The sequence below is a fragment of the Gavialis gangeticus genome, unplaced genomic scaffold (genome assembly GCF_001723915.1).
Source record: "Gavialis gangeticus isolate Ggan-Ray unplaced genomic scaffold, GavGan_comp1, whole genome shotgun sequence".
NCBI lineage: Eukaryota > Metazoa > Chordata > Crocodylia > Gavialidae > Gavialis > Gavialis gangeticus.
In genome coordinates this window covers 10,134,913-10,149,136 of record NW_017729001.1, presented here as the reverse complement: position 1 = coordinate 10,149,136, position 14,224 = coordinate 10,134,913, and the positions used below count along the sequence as shown (strand labels likewise).

General features: G+C 45.8%; 1 protein-coding gene across 1 annotated transcript in view; it reads right to left on the bottom strand.

Moving 5' to 3' along the window:
* Window positions 1-14,224, bottom strand: part of LOC109290222 (serine/arginine repetitive matrix protein 4-like) — a 30,077-nt gene that overhangs the window by 15,586 nt on the left and 267 nt on the right. Inside the window, exons 2-3 of the mRNA XM_019506628.1 lie at window positions 10,948-11,186; window positions 9,633-9,795 (exon numbers count right to left, since the gene is read on the bottom strand). Of these exons, the coding sequence (XP_019362173.1) occupies window positions 9,633-9,795; window positions 10,948-11,186 (402 nt within the window). The remainder of the gene's footprint in view (window positions 1-9,632; window positions 9,796-10,947; window positions 11,187-14,224) is intronic.

Here is a 14,224-nt window from a genome sequence, read left to right as displayed (position 1 = left end):
CAGTACTGGGGGAAGTTGTCCAGGCACTGGGGCTGCAGCAGAGCAGAAGACGTGTGGGGAGGCACCTGCCCCTCCAGCGGGGGAAGATGGGTGAGGGGGCCTTTCAGGGGCAGCAGAGAGCTGCCTGGAGGGAACAGGGGGCTGTGTGAGGGGCACTGGCAGAGCCCTGGGGGCTGTGGCTTGGGAGTGAGGGAAACTGGGGGACAGGAGTGTGGGGCACTGGCAGCACCAGGGGGCTGCAGGTTGGGAGTGAGGGGCACCAGCACGGCCCAGGGGAGCTGGGTACATTGGGTTGAGAGTAAGAGGCAGCAGCAGGGGGAAGGGCTGTGGCTTGGGAGTGAGCGGCAATGGAATGGGCAGGGGCAGGGCATCAGGGTATCACTGCCCCCCACAATCATATACCTCCTCCCCCTAGCATGACGTGTCTTCTTTTTTAGAACTGGAAATATGGTAACCCTAAATATGCTTAGCCTATTTGCTTGTAACCTTGGTTGCAGGTCCTCTGGAATGGAGGTGTGTTGCCTCGGCCCCTCGTCAGGGTCAGAACCAATCTTGGTTCCTCTAAGTCAGGGGTAGGCAAAATGTGGCCATTTTATCTGGCCCACAGGGCCCCTAGAAATTTAGAAAATTAATATGTATCTGCCCCTGGCTGCCTGTCATGTGGCCCTTGATGGTTTGCCAAAACTCCCTAAGTGGCCCTCCACCCAAAATAATTGCCCAACCCTGCTCTAATTGTCACCGTTTGCATTACGCTTTTTGCATCCAGTCAGATGCTGCCTCCCCAGCATGCCTACTTGCTCGCACCACGCCTTTCACCTCACTGCTGGCTGCTCCCATGCCCTAATCCAAGGGTTGCTAAATGGAGCATGAGGTCTGATTCAGCAGCACTCTTTGGACAAGCAGCATCCCAACAGTGGGCTACAGTCAATGACTGTGAAAGCAGAACTGGAGTTGCTCAGAAGGAAAAGCTTTTGGAAGAGGAGCAGGCTGTGGAGAGCCATGCCTTGGTGAACACTGTGTAGTGATGCTGTGATTGCTCTGCCATCCAACAGGGCCTTGAATCAGAATCTCAAAGTACTTTACGTGCTGCCCCATTTAGCAGTGGGGATTATTAAGGCACAACAAGGGAGAAGTGCGTGGTGTAAGACCACATGGCACATTGGTGGCAGAGATGAGGACAAAATCCAACTGTGCTGTCCCTTTATTTTGGGCCCCACTCATTGAGGCACAGGTAGCCCCAGAAAAAGACATGAGATTTAGGGTGATGTCTTTTATTAGACCAGCTTATATGTTTTATCTAGAGCTGGCTGGAAAATGGAAAATACCCTATAAGGAACAGAAAGTTTCAGAAGAGTGTGAGGGAATTGGACACCCCTCTTCTGTCATATTGGCATCAACTTGTAATTGGATTACAACTTGTAACTTGGATTCAGTTGAAGAGCCCTGCCCTTGCTCAAAAGCCCTTGAAGAGTGGGTGTATATTGCATGTAAAACCACAGTTAGCTTCTGCATTCTTGAGATCTGTTCCTATACTCTGATGTGCAGGCAGATTTTTCTGTTTAGACTGGACATAAATAGAATGAAAGGAGAAGGATGTCCAGTTCCCTCACATTTTTTCAATATTTTCATCAATGACCTGAAAGATGGGATGGGTGCACCCTCAGCAAGTTTGCAGATAACGCCAAGCTGGGGGACGTAGTAGATACACTGGAGGGTAGGGTTAGGATTCAGAGAGACCTCAACAAATTGAAGGATTGGACCAAAAGAAATGTCATGAGGTTCAATAAGAACAACTGCAAAGTCTTGCACTTAGGATGGCACAATCCCATGTATCAGTACAGGCTGGGGGCTGAGTGGCTGGGCAGCAGTTCTGCAGAAAAAGACCTGGGGATTACAGTGGACAATAAGCTGAATATGAATTAACAGTGTGTCCTTGTCATGAAGAAAGGTAACAGCATGCTGGGCTGCATTAGTAGGAGTGTTGCCAGCAGATCAAGGTAAGTGATTATTCCTGTCTATTTAGCACTGGTGAGGCCACATCTAGAGTACTGTATCCAGTTTTGGGGCCTCCACTACAGAAGGGATGTGGACAAATTGGAGAGAATCAAGTAGAGGGCAATGAAAATGGTTCAGGGGCTGGGGCATGTGACTTCTGAGGAGAGGCTGAGGGAAGTGAGCTTATTGGGTGTTTATAGACATGCTCTGGGAGGTGGGGGGGAGGGGTGCTTTAATTAGAGCGGCTCCAAGAGCTGCTCTAATTAAAGCGTCTGGAGCATCAAGTGTATCAGCGTCCCTGCGCTGAAAAATGGAAGTGAGGGCACTTTAACTAAAGCTTGTCATATGAGTCAAATGAGCTTTAGTTAAAGCACCCCACCACCATTTTTCAACATGGGGATGCCGATACATGTGATGCTGGAGTCTGCTGAAGCGTCGTAATTACCATGCTCCAGCAGACTGGACTAATCGAATCTGCACCAACACACTGTAATCACAGTGCATCAGAGCAGCCTCTCTGCATGTGTATAGGCACCCACTGAGTCTGCAGAAGAGAAGATGAGAGGGGATAACAGCCTTCAACTACCTGAAGGGAGGTTCCAAAGAGGACAGAGCTGGACTGTTTTCAGTGGTGGTAGATGACAGAACAAGGAGCAATGGGCTCAAGTTGCAGCAAGGGAAGCTTAGGTTAGATCTTAGGAAGATCTTTCTTACTAGGAGGGTAGCAAAAAAACTGGAGCAAGCTACCCAGAGAGGTTGTGGAGTCTCCATCCTTGGAAGTTTTTAAGACCCGGCTAGACAAAGCCTTGGCTGGGATGATCTAGTTGGGGATGGTCTTGCTTTGAGCAGGGGGTTGGACAAGATGACCTCCTGAGGTCCCTTCTAACCCTGATTTTCTATGAGTTTATGACACAGTGAGAATGGTTTGTAGTTTGCATCTGCATCTAACTTCCAGTTTCAATTCCTTGTAGGTGATAGAAAACATACTACATTTTCCTTTTCCTATTCCAGTATTTCTGAACCAGCCCTTTAAAGGCATCTATAAGAAGTACCAGCTTTTGTTTAGCTTTTGCTAAAATCTGCCTATTAGTCGCTGCTGTTCTCAGCAAATAGAAAGATCAAACTCCTGGTTCATTTCCACCAAAGTCAAGTGGACTTAAAGTGAAGCACATGCTTATGGGTTTTGCTAAATGGGGCCAATATTCTCTTTCTCCTCTTGCAAATTTTATTCCTTCCTTACCATTTTTAAATTGGACTTTTTAAAAATTTCAGTTCAATCTAACAGAAATCAGTGACTGGGGATCAGTGTCCTTTTTTTCCAGTACCTGCTACTGCCTTGCTTAAGGGCCTAATAGCTTTCTAGAGAGATGACCCAAAAATCTTACCCCTGGCACCTTGTTTTTGTTGGGTCAAACCCCCAAGGTCTTCATTAAGTTTCAACTATACCCGAAGGTTTGCCTCAGTTTTTTTCTGAGGCTTTCTTTTCTCCTAGAGCTGCTGGTGACTCTTCTTAGGTGCACAGAAATAGTAGTTCTATATTCAGCCCAAGCATCCCTTCCATTGCCTGGCCTCTATGCTAGCAGCCCTAGGGTAACAGGAAACACCTGTGCTGCATACCTCCCATCTGAGGGCTAAAGAACACAGCTAGGCATAATGGTAGGTGGTCAGGCTGTCTAGGTACCTCTGTCCACCCCCTGCCCAAGCCTTAACAATAACCAGAATTATATAGGTATCTGCAAAGCCTTCCATGATTTCTTGGACAACTAGGGTAAAGCTCATCCATAGTCCAAGCACCAGTGTATGAACTAGTTGAGCCTTCCAAACAGGACTTACACATGGCATATAATGGTGAACACCCCTAGGCATCGTGGTGAAATAAATCACTGATGAACATAACTTATTATCTTGTTCCATTTAGCTGCATGTGAGGAAGCCACAGCCATACAAATGATAAACCAAGACCCATATTTGAAAATACCATACACAGTACAATTGGATCCTCACAGGTTTTTTTTCCTTGGGTATCTTAGAAGTGTCTGGTCTTTTATGGTCCAAATTTGCTCTGTGTGAACCATTTAGGTTTTTTTCCCTTGCTCTAGTAAGTAATTAAGTACTCACAGTGAACTTTGCTTCTATTGGCTTTCACTGGGGAGATCTACAGCTGCCCTCAGGGGAGCCTAACGTACTTATTTATTGGGGGTTTTTTTGTTTCAAATTATTATTTAATCAAAATGAAGGGCGAAAAAATGAGGCCCTTGCTTATACTTCAGAATTTAATTTCAACTGAATTTGTAGATCAAGAGGAAGCACAGCCTAATAGGTTACAAAAATACAATCACTAAGAGTATTCCAATTAAACTGAACAAGTCCATTTACTGTGCTTCAAATGGCTCCATAGAGAGATATGACCATAAATTTTCTCAGCCATCCAGGGGCTGAGATTTTGCTGCGGGTAGCTCTGCATGGTCTGGCTTAGAGATGGAAGATTTTTTTCCTTGGATATTTTTCTTTACAATCTATTGCCAAGAAATGTTAATTTTTCTGGTGGTGTCTAATCTCTTTTTTTTGCATTCTAATAATGCAAAGAATGAGGAACGTGCGTCAATGATCCCACCGAGTCATCTTCATCATTGTAGCAGCAGGTTAAAGAGCAAGAGCATTTTGCTGATGGGCTTCTAAAGTCAGATGCAGCACCTGCTGTTAGACACCACTTGGGACAGTGAGAGCATGTGTTAGGTTTTAGGGGTATATTCTACTAATCCGGGGAGTTTAGGTCCAGACTCTTAGCTGGGGTAAACTAGCGTCATTCCACTGGCCTCACTGGAAGCCTGCTGATTAACTGTAACTGAGGATATGACCCTTTCTGTTTAAATCCTATGTAAGTAGGGTGACCACACATCCTGATTTGGCCAGGACAGTCCCAGATTTTGAAGGCTGGTCCTGGCTGGCTGGTGAAAATTAAAATGAGTGTCCTGGGTGTGGGGCACAGAGTGGGAAGGTAGAGCAGCAGAAGCTGTGAAATAGGAAGCCCTAGCAGACAGCAAGATTGCCCTAAAATAGATTAGCTTGATTAGTGGAATGGCCATTAAAAAGGAGATGATTGTTAACACCTGTGAAGTAAAGAACAATAGGTCATTAACAGGCCATTGACACTCTTAGCAGCCTGAATATTAATACCAGAGCTGCACCATGACACCCTGGTCCACCTCTGCCTGTAGCAGTGCTGCTGACTTGAGAGCCTAAGGGGGATGGGAGCAGTGTCCCAGATTTCATTGTCCCATATGGTCACCCTATATTTAAATAACTAATTTTGAACAAAGGTACCAGTGGATGGAAATATAATCCCACAGTGCCCAATTATGGATTCCTAACTCAAGCAAAATTCAGTGAATTGATCCTCCTTGACTTTAATGGTACTCTTACCTGCACAGAGAGTAGGGGATTGAACCCCTGGTACAATGCAAGCTAGGCTGAGTCTATTGCCTGTCACAATAAAGTTACAGTGAGGAAAAGTGTTTTGCTGCACTGGCTGTTTCCTCTCCAGTACAGACTTGGTCACCAATCAATTGCAGTGGCAGGTTTCAGCCTGTTTCTAAGTGGATGTTTGTCTGCCTTGCAAAAAAATCACTCCAGCCTGCATGACTGACAGCCAGTGCTCTGTGGAAACGGTGAACAAAAATAGCCAGAGGTGCTGCAGAGCAGGTTCAAGATGCACCAGGACAGCCTGGGAGAGAGAACTGGCCTAGTATCTGTCCCCCTGACACATGCCTACAGCTGATGCTCTCCACTCAGACCCACACTCCTCTGTCCAGGTTAGTCAGATCTTTCCATCCTTCTTTTAGCCCAAACACGATGCTGAATCAGGCAACAGACTGGGGTCTTGTAGGCTCACTGAAATTAAAAAAGAGGGTTTTGCATATCTATATCTAGATATAGATATCAATATAGATATAGATATGCAAATATCCCCACCATTGCTTTACTTCTTTTACTCTTGAGTTTTAACTATGTGTGTTGGGGTCATGGGGCTGGTAAGTGAAAAAACTCGACAATTTAAAGTGAACAGGCTGGAAAACATGAAGTATGATAGAGACCAAACTTATGTTTCTTGCAAGGCTTCTATCCCCTTCCCAGCACATGCTGAGTAATTCTGCAGCCTGACTTCCCTTTTCCTGCCTCCATCTTTTTGTAGGTACGTTAGCACTGGAATAATTACTGCTTCTTGGAATAGTTGTCCCTTAAGCCTCCCCATAGTCTCACTCATAATTTGGCCCCAGATTATGTTAGTTTTAGCTGTGGATCTGCCACTGAAAGGAAGGGAGCTAGCAAGGAGGGTGCATGCAGTCTGTGGTCTGCTACATCAGATACAACAAAGGCAATTAGATTTCTACCCTGTAGGTGCTTTTATTGGTCTGCTTGACTACAATGTCTTGAAAGCACAGCAGCATGTAATATATCTGTAGCAGTGTGGAGCAAAACGGCTACAGCAAGTTAGGGAGCCAGTTAATATTATGTTTAAAAATAAATGCTGCATATTACCCACAGTTCTCTGTGCACTGAAGGACAGCTCTGAATAGGTTCCTATTGTGGCTGCATGTCATTAATTGTTCAGCAAAGATTAAAAGCGAAAGAGGTCAGGGCATTGGTTACCAGAAAGATAAGCAGTGTGAAATTATTATTTGTCCTGCCATATGCACACACATGTAAGCATGAGAGAGAGAGACAGAGATGCCCTGGGTAATGCAATGCTTTTTTCTTACAAGCTATTGATAGGGCTGGTTAAAAAAATGCCTCTCTACCCCCATGGGAAACATCAGTGTAAATAAAAAACAAATCATCAAGGTTTGCAAAAAGAAAATTTCCATTGTTGAACAAAAAAAGTCCAACTCGTTGGCTGGAAACCAAATCCTGTGATTGGGAAGTGTCCCCCACAGGGCCAGCAGGGAGCTGCGTTTTGCATTGCCATGCCCTGCATTCTCTCTGTCCACCAGTCTCTTTGTTTGGGCTACATCTTCTGTGATATCCCAGGATCTCCCTTCTTGGTCACCTCTGAGCAGGGCTGAATTAACCCTTTAGTAGGCCCTAGGCAAACAAACTCATGGGCCTCTACTTTTTTCACTCAATAATTATAATATGTAAAATAAGCACAACTGGGCCTCTTCTTCACTTAGGACCCTGGGCATGTGCCTAGTTTGCCTATGCATTAATCTGGCCCTGCCTCTGAGGGTTCATCAGGGGAATCCCTGACTGCAGGAGATGCGGTGTGGGGAGGAAATTCAGCCCACAAACAAGAAACAGGACATGGACAACCCAATTATCATTGTCATCATGAATCACTGAATCAAAGCTTTCTGAAGCAAAATGTGGATTTTGGCCAAACCCTGTTTTGTTTTCAGGTATTAGTGTTTTGGAGTTTTTTTCTGAAAAGTGCAGGCACTTTTCATGAACATTTTCATTTAATTAAAAAACCAAATTCCTGACAACATTTTTTGCATGGAACAATTCACCCAACCTTAAATAAAGACTGAGCATAGAACCTACGAAAGGCAGAATGAAGCCACAAAATAGCTATGTCTGGTCATGAGACATGTCTCCAATGCATGAGATTAAATTTTACCTATGTCTCTCCACTATTAGTTTTTTGCACAGGACATTTAAGGTCATGGTACAGGCAAGTGTTGCTATTCAGGATGGCAGTTAAGTAGGTGCTTAACTATAAATGACTAAGTGATTTCCTGAATTATGGCTTGAGTGTGTATTTCTTTTGGGAGACGGAAGACAATGATAGATTGCACAGTGAGTGCATTAATACATCTTTTACTGTCAATATATTTGCTCACATTATTAACCTAAAGCTATTCCCATGTCCCAGTGGCTATTATTTCTGACTCCTCACATGCAGCTTTGTTGATAAGTGCTATGGCCTGGATTCTTTGCCTTGCACCATACATGGTCATCTAGGTCTGAGCACAGCCAACGCAGAGTCAAACGCTCCAATTTAGACCATTTTAACGGTTTCTACAATTCTGAGTTCCATTTTCCTCTTGTATGGGGCAGTTTCCAGTGGGATGTTTTCCTCAGGACATTCAGGGAGCCTGACTTCAGGGAGAGGTGAATAGGAAGTAGGGTACCCACTCAAATATGGTGGATATGGCTTGCACTACACAGTGCAGTGCTGTTAGAACACATGCTAACTAAGGGAATGGGAGCAGTATGGCCACATTAGCATGGGGGTCTGCTGGGGCTAGTTAGCCCTGCAGAGAATCAAGGTACATTAGCCAAGATGGAGCTCTGCACTAATGTGGCTATTACTGCTTCCGGTACCCAAAGTTTTACTGGCCCTTATTTAGAATGTGCTGTTAACTTATCCTTGGCTTCACTAGTCCTCAGTAATGCAGTCATTCAAGCTCATGCCCATAAAAAAAATCATAGCTTACCATGCCATAGTGTATTTCTTGTTCCACATACACATACACAACATCTGTTTCTATATACGCATATGCACAGGTGTATATCTTTTATATGTGTTATATATGTAGGTGTGCGTATATACCCATATCTCTGGATGATGTGTGTGTATACTGGAGTATAAGATATAAGGGAGCATGCACACATGCACACATACAAATTATCCTCTTACTGACTTTGGTTTTATGTTGATATAACTAGTGAATTCAGTCATGTTAATCCTGCTATACAACTACTCTAAGTGAGAGGATCAGACCCCTATTACACACCAGTTCTAGGGGGTGGGAGTTGTAGTATTTTGATTTGTACCATCTCTAATATTGTACACACAGATTTTTCCCTGCTTTGCCCTTTGACTAATAATTAATACTTATGCAAAGGGAATAGAAGATACTCCTGTTCTGATGTGGTAGCCTGTCTGTATGCACTCTGCACAGGCATGAGCGACTGCACAAGGTACAGTGCTGTGGAAAAGCAGGCCTTCATTCATATAATTTCTTCCTCTCTCTCCCTTGATGGGGACGAATTATTATAGCATCTCTCCTCATCATCTATGTATATGGAAAGATATCCCAAGGCCTTGGGCTTGATTCTACCCTTGGATGCACACACAGCTCCCATTAGCACCACTGGAGCTGCCTACATGTTCCAAATTTGTCCCTCAGGTTTGTCAGTAAAGAGGAATGATGATCTTAAAGGAATCCCAAGACTCAACAAACATCCTCTGCCAATAATCACCAACTCATTAAAAGTAAATGTTTCTTTTATATATGCTTGATTCCCTTTCTCCCCTGAAGGCCTAAACTGGTGGATATGAAGACCAGTGAATTAACTTCACATCCAGCTGAGCAAAGACTGCATCACAAATATTTCCCTGTAAAATACCATCGCTGGAGGCCACTTTTTTGTTTAATGTCCCCAATTCATTATTCATAGGCTAAAGCCATAGGAGATTTTTTCCCCTGTCCTACCCCACCCCCAGTGTGAAAGTGCTGAGGGAAGGAATGACTTTTAATATATCACAGAACAGCATCATTAATAAATAATACAGTTTTAAACCAACTTTGTCTAACATAACTGTAATTGAGTTATAAAAATTTCATATCTGATTTTTTTGCCCAAGTTCCTGTGGCTAGTCTGGGCAGGGAAGCAAAATGGGTAATACTTACTACTTCCTTAGCTGAGAGGAAGCTGTAGATCTGAAGGGTTTGGCTGGAGGAATAGCTGGCCTGAACCTCAGCAGAGATGCTTCGTTTTTCAGTGTTCTTTGAATGGTGCCGGGAGCGTCTTCGTCTAGCTTTATGCCTTTCCTCCCGAGATCTGTCTCTGTGCCTGCAAAAAGACAAATGGAACATCAAACTATTCTTACTCTTTATTTGTCTAACAGAAATGCTCAGAGTGGCCTAAGTGACACCTCCTGGTGTAGGATGAAGGTTACCTCATTGCAGCCAGCACAAGGCCTGGAGCCCATCTGAGCCCATAAAGCTTGGTGCTGACCCACCACACGCAAAAGGGATTTCACCCCAAGTGATAGCTAGCTTGAGGGACAGCTGACTACTGGAGGCTGAGACAAAAGGTAGATGCTGACTCCCTATTCAGGAATGGTGTTTTACTTCTCTTAATAGTCTGAAACGGGGTTATCTCTGGGCCATGATGGAGGACCTCCCATGTTTGGGTTCAGGATCCAAACCTGCTTGACCCTGTAATGACCTGGATACTAACCCTCTCTTCAAGTATCCCTGAGCTTTAGGGGAGGATATACAATCTGCAACTGACTGTGGCTTGGTCCCAACTCAGGAAGGGATTTGTGATCCCCAAGACCACGTACCTCAGACAGAACTCACCTTTGGCACCTTTGCTTTACCATCACGCTGCTTCCCCCTACAGGGATCAGTTACTGCTCCTGAACAAAAGCTCCTTAAAAGCAGCCAAACAACAAGGCTCTTTGAAAGCTGAGTGTTTAAGAGAAATAGGAGCCTGAGCAGGAAAAGGGCCAAACCAGCAATCCTGGCATATATCAGTACCTGGTGTTCTGGCCCCTTCCCAGACTTGCAACAAAAATGGCTCACCAGGTGCCATGGGCAAACATGTCAACTAGACACAGCATTCATCTCTGTGTGGACAGCTATTTTAACAAATATGTGCAATTTAGGTCATGCATGAGCCTTGCTGCTGATGATGTGAAGAGGTGACTGCCAGCCTGGGGCACTAGGTTGATATTAGGCTGTACCTGCATGGGGAGGATCACTGGCATTAGGTATGAAAAGCATAAGCTTCAACTACCTGAGCTCAAAGGCCAAGCTCCGATAGCCATGACACCAGCAGATGCAATGACATTCAGTTTTGGCTCAGCCTCTTTTAGAGAGAGACTACATTGATTGGCTGTGGGTAACACTGTGATTGCTAACACAACTGTTGCTTTGTCCCTAAGGCAGCTGTGGAGTGAGACTGAAAGAAAAGTGAACTCAGCGAAGAGCCCCTTACCTGCTTTGGCAGCTAGAGGAGCGGGAACCTGAGCTCTCTGACCGGGAGTGGCAGTGGCGATGGCGGTGTCGATGGGATTTTCGTGGCCGGCTACGACAGCTTGTGAAGCAGAAAGAAAGACTTGTTAATCTAGCAATGGCACCAGGACAGATAGCACCTGGAGGCAAAGTCAGCAGAGTCCAAACTGTAAAAGCAATACCAGGGTTTTTTAATAGAGAGGGCGTTAACTTTTGGGGTGGCTACCAAGAGATGTGAAAGGTCCTGTATCACTTGGGAGCCTACAAACAGGACCCCGCTGCCTTTTTCAGAGCTCTGCCATCGTTCACATCTGGCTGCAGGAATCAGAGGGTGGAGCTCCAGGGCCTGGGTCATTCAGGGGTCCAGAGTAGAGGATAACAATCTTGCCTAGTGTTAACCTATATGAAAATGCACTTGTTAGGCAGGCTAAAGATCACATTTGGCCACCTGTCTGCAGATGACCTGTAGCCTGGGGCTTGTCTATTCCCGAGCATATTCACAAGCATGGACTGGCCAAACAAAGAACAAATGCTCGAGCTGAGTTTTAAGCTCCTTCCCACCAGGCCAGTTTATTACTAAACAGAAGATGAACAAAAAAGACTCAATGTAATACAGAGCCCTTGGTGGCGGAGACATCCTCCCACTTTCTCCCGCTGGGAAGGGGAAAGCATGTCTTTCCATCTAGGTGATCCTTCCCTTGCCTTTGTAGAGACCCCAAAAACAGCTCCCCTAGTTAAAGAGCGCTCAGCCAGACAGAACCTGGTTAAGAGGCAGGTGTCTTTATATCTGACTTCCTGTAAGTCACATGCTCACTCCTACTCCGCTCCCATTTTTAAAATACCAAAACATCATAGCAGGCATGGGGGATGTGTGCACTGGGACCCAGCCCAGTGCGTTGCTGCCTTTTCCACTCCTCTTCTGTGGCAGCTACAATCAGTTGCGATGTGCTTCTTGCCAATTCCTAAAGACTGAGCGCTTGAGTGTGGATGACAGGTGAGTTTGGTGGTAGATTCCTGCTTCAGAATCCTTTTCCTCTTGTGGCTGGTCAGTGTCTATATTGTGTGCCAATGTTGGCTGTTCAGTGTAAAGACGATCTATCTGTTCAGCCTGACTGCGAAGCTGGAAGGGGGCAGCCTAGCAGTTGGTGGAGGCAGTGACTGGTTAACTGCTAGGGATATGTTTTCTGGATGGATGGGGAGTGGCTTGATTTCATGGCCATGTTACCTGACCCTTTTGCATTATTTTATTTACAATGCTTGCATTCTTGTCCAGATGTTGGGGCTTGGAGTGTAACTACTCAATAAGCATTTGCTCACACTCCACTGTTTGGTCTGGTCCTTTTTTCCACCCTCTTGTTATTATTATCTGCTAATACTGGGCATTTCAACAGGTTCAGATCACACAGGAAATAATGTTGCCATTTTAACACGAGTCTTGTGATAGTTTGTGGCAAGGATTTCTGAGCCTGATGTCTGTTACTGGACCAACTGCATGGGTGGAATAGTTTTAGACAATTCAGTGCAGCACAGTCTTCTTCCATCTTGCCTGCAACATCACTCCAGTGCAAGGGCGGGCAATTATTTTGGGTGGAGGGCTGCTTACTGAGTTTTGGCAAGCCATCGAGGGCTGCATGACAGGCAGCCAGGGGCAGATAAATATTAATTTTCTAGATGTTTTAGGGGCCCCGCGGGCTGGATAGAACGGCCTGGTGGGCTGCATCCAGCCCCTGGGCCACATTTTGCCCACCCCTGCTCCAGTGCTACCACAACATGATCATTAGTGCTTTTCTTAAAGCTCCAGCTCCCAGAGGCAGAGCTTAGAGGAAAATCATAAGAGCAAGTAATGTACAGGAAGCCAGGAAAATGTCAGGTTTTCTTCAAATAAACAAAGTTTCCAGCTCTTCGAATTGCAGAGAACAGGTTGCTTGTGAGACCCCATTGTACTCTATGGACTTGAAACCAGAAGGTGAAAAAAAACCCTCCACATTTATTATTTTTTAAATCCTCCTACTGTGAGGGCCTGAGTATGTGCATATTCCTGTGAAAGCCAGATCATTTTCCTCTTCACCATTTCCTATCCTCATTACTTGCCTCTTTAAAACTTTTGCCATTCAAGCAGGGAGGAGGAATAATACCATGTGACTTAGGTGGCCAATCACATGCCATAGAGAAAGAATATATAATGCAAATAGCAAACAAATGAAAACTCCCTGAGTTAAGAGGTGTTAGAGGCAGTGATCCAAAGAGGTTATTTCTGATGATCTTCCCAGGAGCCTGCAGATACAGACCTCCTCATGCCCCACACCAGGTGCATGCAGAGGTCACAGCGTCCGCTCCTGGACCAGAGATATACACAGAGGCCCACAAGCTCTCTTGACACCAGCATGCCCCTTATTGGTACTTACTTGGATTGTGATCTTCCTGGGGCAGGTGCTGTTGTGCTCTGCAGCCACTGCTGACTGGCTCTCAAACCAGATTATTCCCTGCATCTGATTTCAGTCCTATTCTCTGCCCCAGTTTAGTACTGGGTTCTGCCTCCCTTATCTCACCTTGTACCTTGTACTGCTGGTAGCTGCCCTAGAGTCATCAGACCTACTGGAGTAAAGTATCCCTAAGAGTGCAGCTACCTCTGGGGAATGAAAGCTCTTGGGAGCAGCATCCCAACTGAATCCCAGACTAGGCCTATGTGAAATGGCTAGTATGCGTTTCGGATTCGGCTGATTCATAGGACAGAGATTTGATTCGGTGATTTGAATTACTGTCCTGAAGCAATTCGGTTGAATCTCCAAATCACCCAGGCCAGGCGCATCCTCCGCCTGCTCGCCCAGCCTAGCAACGGCTGCCCTGCCCACTCCAGCTCCCAGCACTTTCACAAAAAAAAGCCCCCGCTCACCAGATGCTGCCAAGTGGGGGGGCGATCCCTGCTGCCCCTCACTGCCCCCCCATGACTGCCCCACTTGCCATTCCTGCCTGATGGGGGGTGATCCCTGCTGCACTGCCACGTGGGGGGCTCTGCACCAGCCCCCTGAAGCCCCAAGGCTGCTGCAGGAGTGGTGAGTCCCAGGGTTTTTCGCTGTCTTTTTTTTTTCTTAAAGGGCCGGAGCTGGGCCAGGTGGGGCAGCTGGTGTGGGGGGGCTGGGACAGCAGGAGAGGGGTTGGGGGGCTCATGGCAGAGCCCCCCATGTGGTGTGGGGCAGTGGGGGGCAGCAGGGATTGCCCCCAGCCAGCCAGGAACCAGTGAGTTCGGGCTTTTTTTTTTT